Below are 22,675 nucleotides of genomic sequence, written 5' to 3'. Positions count from 1 at the left end.
AGCATATAACAAAATAGAATTAAAAGTTACATATAATAACGGTTTATTTTCCCATTACTTCTATTTATCAAGCTTGTATTTCTGTTTCCATATATAATTTGCGTCAAATATTGCACATTAGTGTGACATGGAAAGTTGGTTAGGTTAGGTTAGCTGTGGGTCAGCACTCATGTTCCAAGTAATCAATTTTAATAAGAACATCGAGAGTGATATTTTATTCATTCCATAAAGTATTGTAATTTTAATAGGTAGAAAATTATGCATCATATTAAAGATGAGCATCGACATGAAGTAAAAACTAATTTAATAATAATATTTTATTGTGCAAAAAATATGACAATTTCATTACTTTTTAAATAAGTTTTTGTATAAAAAATCTACAACTAAACATTAACCATATACATTAATATGGTGAGAAAAAAAGTTTCCTAAATCACTATACTTTATACCTTGGTAAACAAAAATCCTAAATGTTATACTATAAAGCAAAAAAAAATAAAAAAATATAATTACAATATACAGATGTGTTTCCAAAAGTCTTTATTTAATCTATAAAAATATATTTTCCCTTACCCACACATTAAGGCCAGATTACAACTTCGTATTTTCTAATGAGGGTGGATTTTTTCATATAAATGGGTCTTTTGACTAGAAAAACAAGTAGTGAAAAAGTATTTAGAGAAAGAAAGAGATGGGGACATAGATATCATAGTATCATTTTTTGTTATAGAGAGATAATCAATTTTACAACATTTTTAATTAACTTTCACGGATATTCAACTTTCTTCATTTAGTTTTCAAATTACAATTTACAAAATGACTAAAAGTACCAACCGAATATTGATTCAATTATTTAGGTCATTCTCTACGCACCAATATTCCACTCTGAGTATTTTATTTAATAAAAACCAATTGATACTATATTTTATATCAAAATCCAGGATAAATTTTAGAGACCTTTAGAAACACGCTATATATATATACATACATACAACTTTCAGCTGTTTGATACAGTTCTAGTAACTTTATTTGTACAAAAAATATAATTAATTTTCGCAAATAACTAGTAACGCAGTTATAATAATATATAGTAATAATTTCAAATATATTAAAATATATTACCTAACCAACAATAGTGCAAAGCAATAGTTCTGCAATTTCGCAAATACATACATATAAAAAATCGTATATAGTGCTTAGAAAATATTTCCTTATACCTCACACATACGGAAAGCAGTTCTAAGAATATAAGAATTTAAAATAAAAATTAACCAGTAAAGTTGGCCCAAGTTAAATCATTCTTACGAAAGCTCTTATCATCCGGCATATAGCAAACGTAATCTTATGTGCATCAAGTTGGAAACGCATTAGACAATCACTGGAATATAAGCACTTTGGCTAAATATTTGTTTTGGTAATAGTACCCCATACCTAGAGTAAAAGTAAACTGAATTCTATAAACTAAATCCTCAGGAAATATTCTGTACACCAAAAAATCAAGATGCATAATCAATTTGGATGGCTAGATTATAGAAAACAATGAGAAGAAAGTACCTAAATGGAATGTATCAAGCATCAATGAGAGACATTATAATTCTCATGAAAAGCACTTCACTGTGGGAATGCCTTAGAATAAAAGTTCCATTACCAAACATGTAAAGAGTATAGAAAATCTAAATATGTTATAGTGAAATATATATGACTGCATTTGCTTTGTGCACCAAGTTACGTTTGTGACATAGGATGTTAAACATAACAGCAATAAATATGCTACCGAAATAATAACAACATTTTTAGCACCGCCTTTCTGTTAGTCTGCACATTCAAACGACCAATTGCAACACTAGTACACTATAGTATTAAGATAAAATGACAGTAGAGATATTGCAGTAATCTTTGGTGGAGAGTTGAATTCGAGTTTCAAAGATTGATTTCGAGAATAAAATTTACCACTTTAAGAAAGGGAAACTGGTAAATGGTAAATAAGACAAACAATATTTTTTTTACGAAATCTGAATGAAAATAACTAACAATTTCTGAAAATAAAAAGTAACAGCCTGTAAAAATTGTCTATAAAAACAGGGCAAGACATGGGAGGTAACATTGATTCAATGTGAATTAAGTGTAAGCATTGTCCACACAGTTTTTAAAATAGTAAGGTTTTCGGTATATTTTATAGACGATACTAATTTACGATGTGTCAATTGTTCAAAAACTTGTTTTGACACGCATAATTATTAAATCTGTCACACATCCAAATAAAATTATTAATATTTCTTTTGACATTTTTGTATTTTTACTTGTTCCAAATAGTAATTTAGCTATTTATTAATAGAAGTGTGGAAATTTTTTTTGCAATTTTCAGTGCACAGTGACACAACTGGTACAATTTGTCTCATTTCAAAATATTCAAAATCGAGTTCTAAAAGTTCATATTCACAACCATATCTTACGAATTTTGTTTGTAATTGACATTTTATCAATAACAAAAGAATAAAACAATTGAATTATTTGAAATAAAGACAAATTATTTTACTATACTCCTTATAGATCTATTATTGCCAATTCTAGCTCCACAAATCATTACTTTATAAAATTCAGTCTCAAAAATGATATTTTAAGTAAAAAAATAGCAATGAACTGAAAACTTATTTGAATCAAAATAAGTTAATTCGAAAGGAACACTTTGGTATAATAATTAGTACATGAGTTTAGCTGCATACTAGTTACTTATTGCTATAAAAATTTTCACTCATGTGCTCTAAGACAATATTATATAAAAGTTAATACGAAAGCTCAATAATACTGGCCAGTATTGGGAATTAGGCTGCCATTATAGCAGAGATACAGCTGCCACTGCATACCATAAATTATTCTTCAAGTTGATCTGAAAGACATTTAGTTCACAAACCAGGAGTTCCTTAGATTATACTTTTATTTCTAGAATCTATTTTATTATGAAATGTAAAGCTAGAATAGTTAAAATTGATAGCAGAGACTGCCATAAGGCATTGGCAAAATAGTCAAGATTAATAAATCTTTAGTCAACTTCCCCATTCTCACATACATACTTACATATTATGATATATATTTATATATGTACAGGATCTTCAATAAGGACTAATCAGACTTTTGCTAAATATTTCAAGAAATATACACCAAACTACTGGAGAATCTAGTTCTACAACTCAATTAATTACATCAGCAGTTATCATGTCTTTCAACTTTGAACTGAATGTTTTGAGAAGAGTCGTTGCCAACTTGATGATAAATGTGATTGTTGTCAGGTTGTGACAATAAAATACCAAACATTCAAGTTCGGAAAATATATTGAAGTTAGTCCACTTTGGTGTTTCCTTGCCACGTTCCCAATAAAAAACCGCTCATAATATAGCTGGCAAAGACTTCTTAACAATTCATATAAATATATATACATTTATGTTTCTAAATATTCTTGATTATATATAATAAAATTTGACGTTTCGACATTTCCTTAAGTCTTTATCAAAATATGATATTGACACTGACAATTGTTTAATATAAATACGCAAATTATCAGTGTCAATATGATAAAGACAAAGATATGTTGCAACGTCAAATTTTATCGCCCAAAAATTATTGAAAAAACTAATTTTAAAACAGAAGAGACCTAAAATCAAGAACATTTAGATGCATATATATATATATATATATATATATATATATATATATATATATATATATATTCGATTATAATGTAAAATACATATTTAATATCGCCACTGTAATTATTTAGTCATAACACTAAGCACGAATTCACCAGTTAAAACACACACCATACGAATAAATTGCTCGTCTTAACAAATGTCAGATCAGCCTAACAATAATCAAAAACCCTGTTGAGAAATGTACCAGCGTACAGTTCAGATAATATATCAGAAAATAGCAAAAAAGTGTAGGTTAGAAGAGCAGGAAGCATCAAGCTTATTCCAAATAGAAAGTTTGGAAGAATATATTTTATTTTGTGAAATATTATCCTGTACTAAAATTATTAAATATTAAAAAACAATACTTAAAGTTAGTTACAATTAAATAACAGTTAAGAAGTACAAGTACAGCCAAATTAACCAGAGCAAATCAACAAGAAGTTTATTTAGACATAACGAAACTGATTTCTTTATTGAACTAGTAATTATAACGAATATTTATTCTATAAAAACCAGTTTACAACAAAGTCAGAGTGAGGGGGTACTTTCCATAAAGTAAAGATAGGAACAATCAAATTCATACTTCTTTCTCAAATTTGATTAATAAAATCGTTTTTGAAAGGAAACCAAGAGAATATAATATTTTTGTTTGAAATTTGAAAAATGTGAGTATTTAGTGTACTTTCTTTCCGGTATCAGAATCGCATTAAATATTGCTTAATCAGCTTTACTTTACTTCTAAACTGTCTTGAATAATTAGAATTTGAAAACAAAAACAAGATGGGCTATGGTGTGTTAAACTGTTTCTACAGAAACATTTTATTTAAAAATACCCTGATGAAGAGTCAAGATTAACTGAAAAAAGTGAGATAAATCACGTCCAATAAATGGCAATTTTTCAACAATATGTCTTTGAGCAATTCATTCTAGCTTTTATTATAAACCATCAACTATTTATCTGTTTTATAAGAGTACTAAATATTTAAAAGAGCTCTGTACTCTTGTGTAGTAAGTTCACGGAGTGAATTGCTCTAAAACTCAATTGTTCTCACTTTAAATAAAAAATCTAGTCAGTTAATAAAATTTCGAAAACAGTTAACCTCTAAATAAATTTGATAAATAAGGCAGTGTCAGTAAATGATTAAAAAAAGAATTTCTTCTTCTTCTTATCAACACTTTAAATGGTAATAACTTCAAAAAAGGAGATAATTATCAAACTTGGCTCGATAAAATCCGAATAGGCATTAAAATATGATGTTATGGATTATTATTGATTATAATATGATTATCTTCAATTATATTATCTTGATCAGATTGTACCAAGAGAAGATTTCAATGAAAAATTTTTAAATATAAACGCATTTTTGAGTAATATAGAGAAGAATTTGCACCAATATAATGAGATTCGATTGAGTACTTAATGTTGCTACAGAGAGCTGAGCAAAAATACAAAATTTAAAAATAAATCAGTTTCTACGCAACACTACAAAAGTGTCTTCGATTCATTAATTATTTAACAAAAATTCTCTTACACTACTACATTATTATTTAGTTATTTTGATTATGATAACTAGAAATTATTGATATGGACGAAATGAATGTAAAACAATCACGGTCTTTGCGAAAAGAACACATTCTATTGGCATTCATTGGATAATCAAGAAAATTTCATTTGAGATACGACACATAAAGCTATTCCACAATCACGATATTATCTAAACATAAGTGCCCATTGCATTATTGTTTGTTCCCTGCATGGCCGCAGAAAGACCTAACTGCTTCATGTTACTAGGCACATATTGCCCGATGAAGGACCCGTCCTCTGTGAAGCGACCTGTCAACAATTGCAAATTTAGTCCTATTTTCAAAAAATTTTAGTAAATACCTTTACCACTCCAGTTCACATAATGAATTTAAAATAAAGTCAAAGGTGTTAATTTTCAGTTAAATAATTGATTAGTTCACTGATTTGGTGAAAGTCAAACAAATTTCAATTAACACGTTTGGTAATAATCAAAAAGTTTTAGATACCGTGAAAGAAAAGTGAATATTTTCTCAAAGTTTATTAAATCTAATCACAATTAGCTATCTCACTGCACGTCAAGTTTTTTTTAATCATATTTTTCAACTATAATTTCACTTTACACCCAATTTTTTACAATATACTCGTTATTATAATAAATTAACTATAGATAAAATGGGATGGGATTCATGGGAAAACTTAGAAGCACCGCTGAATTATTTTTCTTCATTGAAAATATGTGGAAACTGGTATTACTTTCAACAAAACTCATTAAGAACATAAAACATAAATTCAATATTGAACAACCACAGATCAAAGTAACTGAATATTTTACTTATATGAAATGATTATTCTGAACTATTAGGATGATGTAAAATCGATGTTGAATTATATTCTTACAAGACACCATAAATGTACTTGAAGGGTGGTACTTCAAAAATTGGTATGAAAAACAATCAATAAAATCCAATTTATAAGCAGAGATGTGTAACTTGCAAAACATCAAGGGCCACAACTAAAACCTCGAATATGGGCCCGGTCCATATAGTCTTAAATTATAAGTTGGAATTTCTGGAACCGTTGGTGATATTCATACTGAACATATTTTTCTGAAGACGATAACTTGGTTATCGAAACGCGCGTTAGACAGCGTAATTGTGAGTGTCGATGTAGTAGTAATGTAAACTTTTACTTTTACTGTTTTTTATTTCTTTTTGAAGTGTTTTCTATTAAGATTCTATTTTTATTAAATTATGAAAATATTATATGGTAAAATTTTATTTTAAACAGATTACACAAGACAGGTATTCAAAGAATTTCATTTTTGTTTAATAAACTTTTGTGGAGCGGTTGAGAGACTATTTTTTATAACAACCACTTTGACTTTGTTTTGTTCTGTTAAATAGCTAAACTTACGCACATGCATTAAGACTTACCAAAAAGGTGAACAGTTGCACTCTTCTATATCAACATGCTAAATCAAATACTTTTATAACTTATTCAAGCCGCAAAAATACTCTCCCAGTTTATATGATAACTTCAAATATGTTTTATAGATTTTCGAAAATAAATTGAATACGCTTAACATTTATCTCGTATTATAGCAATAAATTGATATTTCAATGTTATTTAACAAAATATTTAACCATTTAATCATGCAATATTACCATTGAAAGGAAGTGAATATTAATAACGATCACGTTTTCCATATCTGACTTACTAACAAATATAGTTGACTGAATAAAAATATATGTGAATAAAATGCTCTAGGTATCAACTTAAGAATTCAAGTTGATATGATTAATACTGTAACCGTTTGTATGGCTGAACATTTTTGTAGTCCAAATGAAGTGGGTATATCAAACTATCTTCAAAAGATAAATGCCATCATGGACTTTTTTGTAGAACTACAAGCAATATCCTTATGCACTTATGTGTTGGTGAAAACTGCATGAAAATCCGTTCAGTAATTTAGGACTTAATCGAAAACACGACGGAGGACTTTGGAATATACAGAGATCTTCCTCGTTCTTCTATACAAGATTTTTAGAGGGGAAGAAATTACAGGATGCAGATGACATTCAGCCCAGCTTTAAAAACCATATACCATATAGAGATTATTTTATGACATACAAATATATTCTATGTACCAAAAGAGAGACATTTAAATAACAGTTTCAAAAACTAGCCCTGTTCAACAATATAATGCCCAAAACACGGATCATTGCACTATTTGTGCAATATATTAGATCTAAGCGTAATGACAGAAATTTTTACTAATATATTTGAAATTACCTAATATTGTTAGTAAGCTAAATACACACGTTTGTTAGTTGTATGCCGAAAAAAAAATCTTACACATTAAACTAGTGTTGCGAATCCTTGTGACGTTGTTTCTCCTTGACCCTTCTTTCGGCCATATTGTCCAATAAATGACCCATCTTCATTCATACCCTCTACAGAGTTCATAAAAAAATAAAAAAAAATAACAAAAAGATAAAGAAAATAAGGAAATTTCAACCATTTTTTTACTACATTCGCACATGCTGTCATATATTAAGAAGTTGAAGAACAGGTATTTCCAAATAATTGATTTTAATTTATATTTCAATATAATAGTGATATATATGAAAAATTTACTTCTGATTAATTGACGTCAAAAAAAAACAATTTTTACAATACTTGGACAGCACAATGTTTTGAATCATAAGTTGTTAGTCATATTTTTTCAAGGAACAAAAGTAAAAATCACAATAGTAATAAATATAAAAATCACATAATAGTCAATGAGACCCTGTAAATTGTTTATAAAGTATAATCCCAAGATGTCATTACTATTACTATTTTAAAATTAAAATTCAATTTATTTGAAGATACCCATACAAAATATGTAACTTAAATTACTCATAATTCATAATTACTTGTTTAGGTTAAAAGTTTAATACAAACTTTGTAGGTAAACTCACCCGTGTCACCATCTCCATACTCAGCCATAGAATCTGTATCACTTTCTGGACCTACTTTAGGATCACTACTCATTGAAGCGCGGCCATGAGATTTGTTGTCTAATCTAGAAAAAAATAAGTAGATAGAATTAAAATAATTAAAATTCATTAACTATATAAAATAAAAAAATGTGAATAATTGAGGCAATTTGAAAATCTTGAAAATTGTACATGAAAATAGTAAAGGACGTAAAAAAACTTTTCTATATCTCTTAGTTTTATATCAGGGATCTATCTGAAATTTTCACTATAACCTAATCAAATGTTAACATTATCATGATTCACATTATCAACTGTTCAATCATTTGAATATATTATTATTCTAACTCCCTTGTAGTGTCTCACCAAAGAAAACTGGAATATTTATCAATGCTCAATCATTTCCTCTTAAATGTGAGATACATGTAGCAGAAAAATCCTTAGATGTATATAGGGCGATTTTTTCAGTTTGATTTAAAAACATTCACAATTTTATTTAAAGAAAAAAATTATTGTTTTTGTTTTTATTTGTATATGCTTCATACAAAACTTTATTTTCAAGTTTTCATATGAGATGTTTTTTGCAAATGTGTAAATATATACATTAAAAAAGCAGAAGTTGAGGAAACTGTTGAAATGCGTTTCGAATTCCTACCAAAAACTAGTTTTAAATAAAAAGGTGGACAACATCCGATTAAATACCATTTTGGTTGACTGCATTGGTTAACATACATTTACCGTAATACTATAGGCATTGATAAAAGCGGGGAATCCTAACAGTATATGGGGGTATAGATTTATATTTAAATTCAATATTATAATTTAATAATCAACCCACATGTATTATTTCTTACTTTAATAAAATGATGATGACTATTTGTTTAGTGAATTTAAATACATTATTTTCAGGGTTTACATATATTTTATAAGCACGCGAATGTTTTGAAGGAGGTGTACTTGTCCCTAGAATCGAAACTTTATCTTCCGGAAAATTATATCCCATTTTTCCAAATAAAATGGAACTGCAACATAATTTTACCTCGATATTTTCTACGATTACACTATTAAGTTAATAGGAAATTATTTATATTTAAGCTTTGGTCTTCAAGCACTAATAATAAATTTTGACAACTATGCTTCAAGATCTTACTCGTCAGTAACGCCAATTGTTGAACATAAAAACGATAATTCTCATTGAATATAATGTATAATAGAGCTATTTACATTACTAAAGTCCATTTTATATTTATATTAATGCGAAAAATTAACTTACGGTTGTGAATACTCATGGAATCCTCCTTCATCTGGATAATCATGTCTTCCATTAGCTTGCTCTCTTTCATGAACTGCATACTTGCCTCCACGGTTTCTTTTTATTATACAAACAATAATAAGTACTAATAGTAAGAAAGCAATGGCCAGCATCATTCCTATGAACCAACCAGCTGTAGCAACATTTTCTTTAGCTCTAATTATTGGACCGTCGACATCATTTGTGCTAATTTCTTTAACATCACTGTCAGTCATTTGTGCTGAAGATTGGCCGTCAAAAGCTGTAACTACAAACTCGTAAACAGTAGAGTCGTCTAGACCAGCAATATCTATCCAATTTTCATTTTCTTCTAAACGTGATTGTTCCCAACTGGCTTCCCCTGATTTTCGATATTTTACAAAGAAACTTGTACCGCCTTTTCCATCTTCAGCAGGCAGCCAGTGAATTCTTACAGTGGCAGGTGGACCAGGCTTAATGATTTCCCAATCAAAGTCTGGTTTGGACGGTTTTATTGCACCAGCAGGTTTTGTTGTCCTTTCAATAAAATATCTCTTTGATTCTCCAGCTCTTGTAGTTGCTGCTATGTACAACCGATATTTCGTTTCAGGTAAAAGATTCCCCAATTTGGCTCGCTTAATGTTCGGATCAGTTATCTGCGGTTTTCTGGGATTTGGTTCATCAACTTTCATGAAAGGATCAACTTTAGACCAATAAATATTATAACCAGTCAATATTCCATTAGGTTTATCAGGCTTCTCCCATTTCAGCATGAATCCTGTTGATCCTAGAGGATATGCCTCCAAATCTTGCATTTCACCTGGCTTTCCTTCTGGGGTATCAAATGACAATGTTTCACTGGGAGGTCCATTATATTTTTTATTATATACATATACTACAGCATAATTTTTGGTATACGGATCAAAATTGGAAACCAAAGCTTTAGAACTTCCTCCTTGCACCTGAATTTCTTTGGTTATGCTCGATGTATCACTCCAAGTTTTTATTTTGTAACCTTGAAAGTTACCCTTCACAGATTCGAGAGGTACAGGATCCCAGCTTAATAATGCCATTGTTGGTCCTTGAACAGCCAATAATGTAAAATTGGTGGGAGCTTTTTCGGGTTCACTTTCTCCAGAATAACCAATTACTTCTTGTGGAGCGACATTTGCTTCTCCCAATTCGTTTACCGCGTGGACTACTATCTTATATTGCTGATAGGAAGGTTGGTTGGGAACAACATATTTACTTTGTTTGTAATCGTTAATTTCAACATACTCATAATTAACACCGTCGATAGCTCTTTTGTAACCTACACGATATTTGAAACCAGGTGCGCCATGTTCTATTTGGGGCATTGGGGTCCAACTTATTACCAAATTATCAGGTCTATCTCCTTCTCCGTTCACATTTTCCGGATTTTTGTGAGGCACCTTCAAACACAAATATTTTTCATATTATAGTTAGGGCAAAAAAGAGACTAGAGCATCAAAAATCGAGAGTAAGCAAGAAAAACTGAAAATATAATACTAGATAAAACAATTGAAGAAATAAGTTGATAAAGATGGTATGTGCACGTCTCAGGAAAAATCTTTTCATCCATTTATTAATGTTCTAATATACTAGTATGCTTATCAAAATTCTCAAGTTACGCATTTTCAACTACATATTTACAAAAAATTATAGTAATGTCATACTTGATTTTCACTTTCTAGTGGATTCATGGCGTATGTACAAATTTAAGGACACATAACCTTTATCCACATTCATCAGTTCGATAATCCGGTTTTTAGTGTTTTGGATTGTAACTTTTGAGGTTATGTCGTAGCATTCAATGCTAGTGTGTATATAGTTTCAATAAACATATTAGGATTGTCAAGTTTCAATGATAAAAAAATATGAAGAATAGAGGAACGAGAATGAATAGATGCAACAAGAAAATATTTTACAACAAATTTAAATATACTGTGGTGCCCTACTCGTCAGTTGTGTTTATTCTAATGTCTCTATATATGTGTGTTTTTTATCCTCTGATAAGATTGAGTAGACATTATCCACCAACAGAAAAATAACTATACTTTTGATTTTAGGAGCAAATATACGTCTTCCAGGGATAAACGTGAACAAGGAACAAATTGAGAGGAAACATTTTTATAAAAAATGGCTTGTGGAAAAGTGGAAAAAAATGAAAAAAAAAGATATGCAACGGTCAATTGAGGTGCATATCCTCGCAGAAGAAAAAGGAAAAAGCTCATGAGAAGGAACGCAACCCTAGAGAAACAGAGAAAATATAAATCAGGGAGTCTGACAGAGACTAAATATATAACTCAAAGAGGAAAAATTATACCAATTATTCTTATATAAAAAAGCGATATTCGCTGCACGTGTAATTTTGGGAAATATACTGAAGGGCCTAAAGCAAAAATCAATATATAATATGTGCTACATCACAATGAATCTACAACAAACAATACCTCTGCCAAAGCCTTGAACATCAAAAGCGTTCTTTCTGCGTAAAATGTTAATGTATAATTTCGGAATGGACTACATAATCTCTTTAGGAACAAAATCCTTCTTTAATAATGATAAAATAGCAAAATTGCAAGTTATGTTTTCTGATTCTGTGAAGGCCTAAAAAAAATTTCAATTCACTATTTTGTTGCTTTTGTTAGATTAACATTAAATAAAAGCTATAATTATCGAATTTATCGTGGTTATAAATTTTGAAAAAATAGAGCCCAACTTTCTATTGGTAGTAGCTATTTAGATTCTAATAGGAAAAATATAAAAAGTTCTAAGGTAATATCAATCTATATTCTAGATATAATTAAGTCTCCATGTACTAAGCATAGTAATTGTATAATTATAAAGAATTCCAGCTAATTGACTTGAGAAAGATCTAAGATACTGAAGAAGGCAGGTTCCTTAAAATTGGAAAAGATGGAGAACTTGAGACATCAAATCAATTTTGTCCCTAAAGAGTACAGGTCTTTTTGTGAAACACATTAAATTACGAGGCGTATTTTTTAAGTGAGTACCGTTTTGCTATTCCACCGCTGCAACCCCAAGGTCGGCGTTCCTCACATGCGCGCTGGTTACCTACATCTCTTGTATACACACTGACGTCATTACAGTCTGATTCTTCATTATGTACGTTGTTTACTGAGTGTTTAAGACGCCTCCGACAATCGTGAGTCCCGACGATTGTGAAGTACGGGCTGTTATACGATTTCTTTGTGCTAAAGGCGTAAAACCGATCGATATTCATCGTGAAATCTGTCAAGTTTACGGACAAAAACATTATAAGTGATGGAATGGTAAGGAAATGGGTGAAGGCATTTAAAGATGGCCGCACAAATATGCATGGTGAAGAACGGAGTGAGCGTCCTTCGGTCGTTAATGAAGATTTGGTGCTCTAGATCATCCTCCCTACAGCCCTGATCTGGCGCCCAGCGACTACCATTTGTTCCTGCACTTGAAGAAACACCTCGCCGGCCAGCGTCTTCAAGACGATAACGAAGTCAAAACAGTTGTGATACAGTGGTTAACAAGTCAGGCGGCAAAATTTTATGAGGAGGGTATTGAAAAACTGGTGCCACGTTATGACAAGTACCTCGATATTGACGGAAATAATGTAGAAAAGTAGATTAAGGTGTAGGCTTTTATGTAAAAATAAAATTATTGCGATATCTTTGCATTTCTTTTTTTAATTCCAAAACGGTATTTACTTAAAAAATATGCCTCGTAAAATAAGGAAAATTCCAAAAAGAAAAGACATACTAGTTCTTCATTTATTTTTGGAATTTCCTTCAAAAAATTCATATCAATTATATTTGATTCTACAGGTAAAGTAAGCAGAAGGTGAAAAATAAATGCAAATTTTATATACATAAAACACTTTTATTCTCTTTTCTGTCACACTTTTTAAAAATCTCTGTGGATATAGGAAATATGTTCACAAAATTCAGAATATTTTTCTTTCCAATTAAATTTTAAGTATAAAAAAATTACTTCTCTAGTCTATCTTAGAAAAATATGTTAAATAAAAGATGAAAAACAACTCTCAAATGATAATTACAAACAATAACTATGTGACATATGACCTTTATCCCCTTATGTCTTGAATTATGGGATACACTATCGAGAAATAGATTCTTTTATATCGATACACACAAAGCATGATCAATGATAAATGAGATGATTACCAACATAAATCAGAAAAAAAGATTGTGTTATAAATGCTTATAAAGATAAAGAATTATTAAATCTGTATTTATTTTACTTATAAGAAAGTGAATTAATGAAAAATGAATTTATCAACTTAATATTAATTCAAGGCAAAACCATGTAAAACATTCACACCCGATATGAAAATGTTACTAGATGGAATCATCATGTGCAATTATAGTTCTGTCTCAGCTTACCTCGGGAGGTGTTGTGCAAACGTCAGAATGCATCGATGGTTTTGACTGACCAATTTTATTGACAGCTATAACTCTAAAAGTGTAGTTGGCCCATGGTTTCAAAGGAACATTATATGTTGTATCAGCAGAAGGAACCTGGCTGAAAAATTTCCATTCTTCTGGAATAAAACTGGTATTATATTGTAAAATATAATATGAAATGGGAGCACGATTGTCACCCATAGGATTCCAGCTTATAGTGGCGTCTTTGCTATGACATTCAACACCTAGCATTTGTGGTGTGTTTGGAACATCCTGAACAGTTAGTTGAGCCTTTGCTGATGCTTCATCTAGCTCAGTTCTTGCTAAACATGTGTATGTACCAGAATCTAATTCGTGCGTTTTCGTTATTGTTAAAGAATAATCGGATGATTTTACAAATCTCGGTTCGCCTTCAAAATCGATGGGTTGGTCATTTTTCAACCAAATTATATCTAAGTTAAGAGACTCATCAGCTACAGCATTACATCTAAATGTGGCTGGAGTTCTTGCTTCTACTTCATAATCCTCAGGACCATCCGTTATATATGTATGAGCTACAATAGAACTTATTTTAATCCCCCCAAATATATTAACTATGTTAACTTACATCTTATATCTAGTCTGGCACTGGCGGTGGTATTTCCAAGCTTGTTCTCAGCATAACATGTATAGTTACCTCTATCATCAAACTGAACATCATCAATAACCAAGTCCCCATTTGGCTGAACAGCAAATTTACCCCCTGTAAGTTCTCGTCCATTCTGAATCCATTTTACATTGGGCTTGGGAGCTCCCAGAACTTTACAAGTTAAAGTAACATTCTGAGTATCTACTGCTTGAGTATCTCTAGGAGCTTCTATGATTTCTGGAGATAAAGCTGAAAATACACAAATACCCAAATTAAATTTAAAAATAATAAGAAAATCAACACAATAATTTTCCATACATATATCCTAAAGATGTATAATAATTTCGTTGTAACCACTAAGCTACATTTGAGATGTTTGTTACTATGATCTTTACTTTTCTGACAATTACAGACTTGTACTACGATTGTGAATTTTCAGAATAACTTTAGGAAGTTTCATCAGTATGGCAATTCCATATTCATCATTATGTAAAAACTTGAAGTTGAAGTTCACAGTTTGCTATAATTTAATTAAGAAAGGTATAGAGTAATAAAATCTCATTAGGTATGCAAAGATTGAACCAACGAATTTTAAAGCCACTTTCATAGTTTGGCATTGATTTCATTGTAAAATTCTTTCTTTTTATCAAGTGCAGGTAGTACCACCCGGGTTGGGATAAATATATGAGTTTAGCCTATTGTTATCCATTCACAAACACAGAAAATAATGTGCCAAAGGCGTGCCGGTAGGATACTCGTAAAAAGGAAAGAGTTTTATTTTGACAGAATAAAAATTAGGCATTATGTACATAATATTAGGTACACTTATTTTTAATTGAACATTTGTAAAAAAAATACATGTCATCCCCTCTTGACGTTATAATTAACGGGTCGACGGTCCGATCGATGAAGTAGTCAAGATCCCACGTTTTCTCCTCTTCTTTAATGTCATGCTGGACTGCTTTTCGCCAATTCACCTCGTTAATGGTTTAATCCCTTCACTTGCGCCCATATAAGTTCTATAGGATTTAGTTCGCAATGATATGGTGGTGTACGCAGCACAGTTACACTATATCTTCCACGGCGTATTTCATAAAACGATGTTTGTGTAAATTTACTATAGCTAATAGTTCTTTTTTTATCAAATTATCTTCAAATTCAATACTTTGGGTGGTTAACCAGTCAATAATTTCTTGTTTTCTCCAAGATGAAGTTGGAGTCTTCTCTATGCGTCGATAATGACAACTTGCATATTACTACTGAATCAGCCAGAAGATATTTTATCATTTCACCAAAATAGTCTTCAAAAACATCCGAATCCATGTCCTCAAGGTAATCCCCCATATGACATGACTGAAAGATCAGCAAACTTTCTTTTACAAATCCCTCTTCGCTTTCAATATGGACGATTATTATTATTATTATTGGAACATATTTTCGTTGGTGTAAATGTCGCCATTTTAGTACTAATCTTATAATACTGCATACACTATTTACGGCTTAACAGCAAATACTAATGTGTTAAATTAAACAAATACTACTCATAAAGGTCTAATAATTTTAGGTGAGGCACCATTGCCTTTACAGCGCATGGTTAAGTCGAATTTGAAATAAGGTTGGAATTAGGCAGAGGTACTAATAGAACGTTAAATGGTACCTGTTAAAAGCAAAACGTAATTGTATAATGTACTACCTAAGTAATCCCTACACAATATTTTAAGACCTACACTTAAGGCCGACACTGAAATTGAGCCGAACTGAACAGAATTCCCCATTTTGTTGCTCTATACCTTTCTGAAATAGACTATAGTAGTTCCAAATGGTCTTATAAAAAAATTGAAACTTAAGACCATTTAGTACAATAGTTTGTATCTCAACCTTTATTCATGTGCATTATAGTTCTTACATTTTTTCAATACATATTTACACTTATAAATAGAAATTTGAAAAAATTCTTTTTCTTCCAATAATATGTATATGTATAATATTTTTTTAGGAATGCTGAATTCTTCATTTAAATGTAAATAGCTTTTGTCTCGCAAATTCCTTTAGAACTAAATGTTCTTTTACAAATTGTAGTGTAGTGTAATTGCAAGATAATATGGTACCAAAATAACTTTTATTATCAATGTAACTGAATCCTCAGTCTCAAGTATGAGGAAAGAAGCAAATCAATTTCTAAAAGTTCTATCATGTAAGATGACTTGACTGGACCATTTTAGATAACTAGAAAACAAAAATAGAAAACATGCCAGCAACATAATTCTGTTATAGATTTGAAAAATCCAATTATGTGAATAATGTCAAGCAGATTAACATTGAAAATGTAAAATATACTGTTTAATGAGAATTAAACTTTCTATTTTGCTAACAAAGGTGTTTTCATCAATTCAAATTTCAGACAATTTGTCTTAATACATTTTATTGTTAATAAACTTTCATATATAGATTCATTTGAATAATTGATAATTTAATTAATGCTATCCTTTCGCCCCTTAAATTTTCTCTGTCACATCCATTGTTTTTTTTATTTTCTCATAAATCAAGACAAATCGATGTTTTCTGCGCTTTTTCATAAATTTATGTTCATTGGTAATAAATTTGAAATGTAATTGTATTTTAAGTAACACTAATTTTAAAAGACTCCTTTTTTAGTGAATAATATTATTTTTCAAAAAATATTGTGTTATTCAAAGTCACAAAGAATTTTATACCCCTATGTAGCAATAAGGAAATAATTATAATTTCTAGTTTATATGGTTTCAACGAAGTTATTTTCATATAAAAGAATTTAAGAGGTTGAGTTGATATTACATACATAGGAATTTAACTATAAAATAGTGGAATTATAACAATAAAAGGAGAATGTGATAATTGAAAAATGTGCACAAATAATTAAAAATAGTATAACAATAAGTGAAAAAAAATATCCGCTTGCGTCACTAGAATCATTCATTTTATTAGGTAGGTAGACCAAATTCACTGAGACATCGAAATAATTGCAATAACAACCATACTAACCCAAAACATTGACATAGACATCTTTATAAACATAACCTAAACTGTTAGTAGCATTACAACCATAATTTCCTGTATCATTTTTTTGCAGTCTTTCAATTATAATTTTATTGGCGAATACTTTCCGTCTAGGATTAGCAACGGATTCTTCAATAGGTTTTCCATTATGGATCCACTTGATCCGAGGTTCTGGTACTCCACCAGCAACACAGTTGAACTCAACAGTTTCATCTTCAGCAGCATTAACCTTCTCTGGTTCTATTTTGAAATATGGAACAGCTAAAAATAGATCAATTACGTTAGTTAGTTTTTGTTTTATTCTCAAATCTATAAAAACACAAAACATAGTCAAAGATGTATAAATACCTAATACTTTTAAATTAATAGAATAAGATTTTGCATCACCAACTCCATTACTGACTTCACAAGTGTATGTTCCTTCATCATCAAAATCCACAACTTTTATGATTAAAGATTTTCCATAATTTCCTTGTGTTATTCGATCTGAACTCTGCACCAATCTTCCACCTTTTTTCCAAACCGTTTGTGGTAGTGGTCTAAAATATATACATATTTGGAAATATTTTTATCAAAATATGCCTTAAGTTTACTTACGTTCCCCCAAATATACAGAATAGCTCAGCACGTTTTCCTCTGTAAGCAACTTCATTTTTTCTAGTAACATATTGCTTAACAGGTTCATGTTTATTTTGTGAGGCTGAGACTCCAGAAGAGACTACATTGAGCAATACTCTGTTGCCATATTTATATTCATACTTTGTGGGTGAAGTTGCAGCACAAGCATACATAAAAGTATCAGTAACATCAGCCTTTGTTAAATTAGAAAACCACAAGTTTCCCTCTGGATCTAGTGTCATACGAGAGCTATTAATAGTTTTGAAACCGCCGTTAGTGTATAAAAAAATCCAGTGAACTATCGGTTTTGGCCAACCATCTGGTGGTTGGCAAGTAAGGTTAAATGGTTCACCTTCGTTACCAGTTACAGTCAATGGTTGAGTGGCTTTGAATGAGTTGAGCTCTGCTTTGCGCATGTATACTGAATTAGAAGTAGCAATACCATACTGGTTTTCTGCAAAGCACTGATACTGACCTAGATCTACATCAGATGGCTTGGTAATGGATAATGTGCCTCGTCCTGTTTGCTGTGATATTCTATCATCGTAAGATTGCCATTGAAATGGTTTACCATTTTTAATCCAGTGGTATCTTAAAAGTTATAAAAATGAAAATCATTTAAATAAAAATCTACAAATATATTTACTTTGGAGCAGGTTCCCCTATAGCTTCACATTCAATGTAGAATGGCTTATCATTTTCACCATTAGTTTCAACTTGAAACAATACTTCATCAGTAGGTGGTTGCTTCACGATATATGGTGGTGACGGTACTGAAGATTAAAAAATGTAAGTTTATCAATTAATAGAAAATGACTACATAATTACCTTCCCTAGCTATTGTCCAACTAATGTACAATGTCAATATGAGAAAGCAATCTAGACTATATTTCATGTTTATATGTTACTAAATATATCTGAAACAAATAAATATATTCAATTTGAGAGCAGTAATTAGGTGTGAAGGTTAATCATAGGAACCAAGAATAGCTGACAATTATTGGAACCAAGTAAAGAATATAGATATAAACAGTTAAGTTGATGTAACTTCTAATACAACAAGAAAGTATGAACTAATTTGTTTATAGATGTGAATACAAAAACTGTAAATGAAGTTTGAAGTAATGGGCTTTTATAGCTCTTCTAAATGAGTATGTAAAAATGTATGTATATTAATAGACAAATAAAAATCTCCATATAGGTAAACAATGTTGACCATATTTTATAGCATATTTTATTTGCATCACTCATAAAACTAAAATAGAAATGTAATTAATATAACCAAAACATCATTTTGACCAAACAGAAGGAGTCATAGTACTCCTACACAAATTATTTAACTACTAAATTAATGGCTTTGAATTGACAAGTGCTTTCAGTGTTAATTACTTTTGATTTTTAATATATCTTTTTCAGATCTGCTAATAAGTAGTTGGCATGAACATTATTGAAATTATAAGCTAAACACCTAAACTCTATATTTTTAGAAATATAGTTCGTTCACAGGTGTATGTCACTATTAGAAAAATATGAAATTACCAAATAAACACCATAATCTTATCTATACTAAACACAACTTCAAAAGCAGAATTCAACATTGGTAGCCTAAAATAGCTTTCTAGTAGTTATGTAGCTGATGGCCTTTGTAAGTTAAGTTTAGGTTATTAGAGCCTGATGCCATTCTTTACTCGGACTAAGTTGGAAATGGAACAATTGGTAAGTCAGAAACAGTAGGGATATTCTACATATACACAGAGACTCATCCCTTACTATGTAATAATTAATTAGTATTTTCTATGAAGGAAAGTTGAGTAAATACAAGATTACATGAGGTTATTTTGTCATGACTATTTATAGAAATATGCAAAATTATATCATATAAATGATTCATTTCCAATTTGACCACTGTATAATTACTAATGCAGTATATCTAAAAACATAAATTTAGTAATGTCAATTTTATTCATAGCATAAGTTTAAAATTAGATATTATGTAATAAGCATATTATTTTTCAGAATAAAAATATCCAAAAGAAAACATAAATTAATATCAGTACATCTTCTACTTAGTTAAAGTGACATGTTTCAGAAACTGAATACCACTTTTGGACAGTTATACCCAACAGTCTCAGCGCATTTCAGTTTATCAAATGTTTATATTCAAAAAGTATACATCAGCACAACATAAGGGTTTTAAAAATATTCTGCTATTCAGTCTATTTCAGTGGCCTATTAGATTTTAGTTATTTCTTCATATTGATGGAAAACTTTTACACATTTAAAAAATACATGTGGTAACCTATGAACCAGGGTCTTTCACAGATTTAAAAGCAATTGTGCATAACATTCTATTTCAAATAAGGAATGGGTGATAATTAGTAACAAATCTAAGCAATTTTTGACTAAGTGACTGACTGACTAAGTGAAAAGCTAAATGAAAAGAATGACAAGTTGAAGAAATTTATTATATTTGAAACTTTTCTATTTATTGGTTTTTACTCTTTAATATTTAAAAAGGTTTCTTTAACCACCTATTATAGGCCTTTCTCTTACAAAATGCTAAAAATTTAACTTTAATATCAACACTCATGCCAATGAAATGTGTGATTAGATAACATTTGCTAATAAATAACATATAACATATTTTTTGGTCTCATTTATCACTAATGGGTCTCACCTCAACCTAGATCTAGTTGTGCTCTTGTAAAAGAAGATACATAATTATATTTTTGAGTACTTTCAGTATTTTTTATACTATTGTTAATCAAAGTTTTTTCTATATTGTAAATTTATTTTTACACCACTGTACTAGTTCAGTCATAGATATTTGGCGTTGTTGAATTTTTGAACATTTAGAAAGTTATTTAATTGGTTTTTAATGTCAATGAATAGATTTGATAATAATTTGGTGGTAAAATATTGTGAAAATATTTTGCTCAAGAATTTTTAATATCTCATTACAAAGTAATATTTTGATAAAAACTAAAAGAAGTCGAAATGTCAAATATTTATCAGTCTTAAAAAAATTATAAAAGAAACTAATTTTAAATCAGAAAAGACCTAAAATAAAGAACATTTAGAAGCATAAAAATTTCAAAGTAATATACCCATATATATCTACTATGCTGTAAAATAGAAATATATGAGATGCCATAAACCCCATCGATATAGGAACCAACCATCATATTAGAGGAGGACAGTAGTGTAAATATATTATTGTATTCAGAGAATTGGTTAAAAAGAATTAGAATATTAATTTCACTTACTTAACTTTGTAATGACTTTATTAATACTCCAATATAATTAATACTTAATATAAGAATAATTTAATTGTGATTTAATAAAATATTAATAAGTATTATGTAATTTACAGTATGTACTATATATACCAATAGCAATTCAACCATTTACCTAAATAAACATGTATTGTTCATCAATTAGATACCGGTCAGTCACCTATTATTAAAGAATGTATGAGTTACTCATACAAAAAAATATATGGACCACATTAGGAAAGCCTGTAAAACTTGAAATGTATATAGTATTGTCATTCCTATAGAGTACAAATCAAAATTGTAAGTGCAAAGATGGTGAAATTGAAATAAGTTGACTAAAATAAATATGACTTCATTCTTTCTCAACAATTTAAATGACAACATTATTTATAAAGTATAATTTTACAATTATAATTACCAATGATATGACATTAAAAATAACTTTTGGTACCAAAAATAGAAAAATATATTCGTGGTTCACATAAAAAAATGTACTATAACGCCGCAAAGGTAAACCAACCCATATAATTAAGGTAACTGGTGCCTACATGAATCATTCAAATTCATAATATAATTCTTATTTTCAATCCAAAGAATTTTATAATTGTTTGATTCTCAAACATCCCACAAATTTTAAATTATAAGTAATAATTTGGCCAATTCAGCAGATATTTACATTGTTTGAGAAAAAAACAGTTAAAATTAGAGCAATTGAATGAACAGTTAGGTGTCAAAAACAGATATAAATAAATACATAACGCACTCCCCTATGCGTTTAATGAAACAATACAGATTATTTTTGATAACAAAATGATACGAAAAGATAAACTTACCAAAATATCTATGAAATGTTTATCATAACGATTATACACAAAATCGAAGCACAATGATAGGTGCGGTCGTCTCGCTCGGATCTAGCAGTGGATGTCGATGTTATCGCTGTCACTTTACTCCACTAATCAAACTGAGAAATCGAACTGTCACTTCACTAAAACTTATTCAAAAATATCTGGTGAAAAAAATTTTTTCTCATACTGAATAAGATGTTAATATTATTACATGGGATTAGTTGACTCAACAAGATAATGAATCATTATTTTAACAAATTAACTGCAGTGGGCGTGTTTTAACCACCATCTACTCTTGCTAAAAACATAAATATCAAGTTCTCTTCACAGATGTTTTGTGCTCCATGTCTTTACATGATGTAG

At 29.7% G+C, this 22,675-nt stretch overlaps 1 protein-coding gene across 2 annotated transcripts; it reads right to left on the bottom strand.

The window, feature by feature from the left end:
- Positions 1-302: 302 nt before the first annotated feature.
- Positions 303-22,617, bottom strand: LOC130451822 (neuroglian). Of its 2 annotated transcripts, XM_056791108.1 has the most exons (12): positions 22,298-22,589; positions 19,018-19,106; positions 18,836-18,962; positions 18,169-18,780; positions 17,920-18,110; positions 17,557-17,832; positions 14,515-14,784; positions 13,887-14,461; positions 9,466-10,895; positions 8,175-8,278; positions 7,567-7,664; positions 5,301-5,520 (listed from the first exon to the last, which is right to left on the bottom strand). In XM_056791108.1, the coding sequence occupies exons 2-11, from the start codon at positions 19,082-19,084 to the stop codon at positions 7,570-7,572; spliced, it is 3,747 nt and encodes a 1,248-aa protein (XP_056647086.1). In that variant the 5' UTR covers positions 19,085-19,106; positions 22,298-22,589; the 3' UTR covers positions 5,301-5,520; positions 7,567-7,569. The 2 variants fall into 2 exon arrangements, with proteins under 2 accessions (XP_056647085.1, XP_056647086.1); XM_056791107.1 differs by lacking the exon at positions 7,567-7,664 and having other exon boundaries at positions 303-5,520; positions 22,298-22,617.
- Between the last annotated feature and the right edge of the window lie 58 nt (positions 22,618-22,675).

The sequence above is a fragment of the Diorhabda sublineata genome, chromosome X (assembly GCF_026230105.1).
Source record: "Diorhabda sublineata isolate icDioSubl1.1 chromosome X, icDioSubl1.1, whole genome shotgun sequence".
Lineage (NCBI taxonomy): Eukaryota > Metazoa > Arthropoda > Insecta > Coleoptera > Chrysomelidae > Diorhabda > Diorhabda sublineata.
The sequence above is the reverse complement of the archived record's forward strand: the minus strand, read 5'-3'. Positions and strand labels throughout refer to the sequence as shown.

Bases quoted from the DNA above. Each gene is read 5' to 3' on its own strand.
- LOC130451822 (XM_056791107.1), bottom strand. From the start codon at position 19,084: ATGAAATATAGTCTAGATTGCTTTCTCATATTGACATTGTACATTAGT. The intron at 18,111-18,168 runs GTAAGTAAACTT...TATATATTTTAG, and splicing joins TTCTGTATATTTGGGGGAAC to ACCACTACCACAAACGGTTT. The intron at 14,462-14,514 runs GTAAGTTAACAT...GTTCTATTGTAG, and splicing joins TGCCAGACTAGATATAAGAT to CTCATACATATATAACGGAT.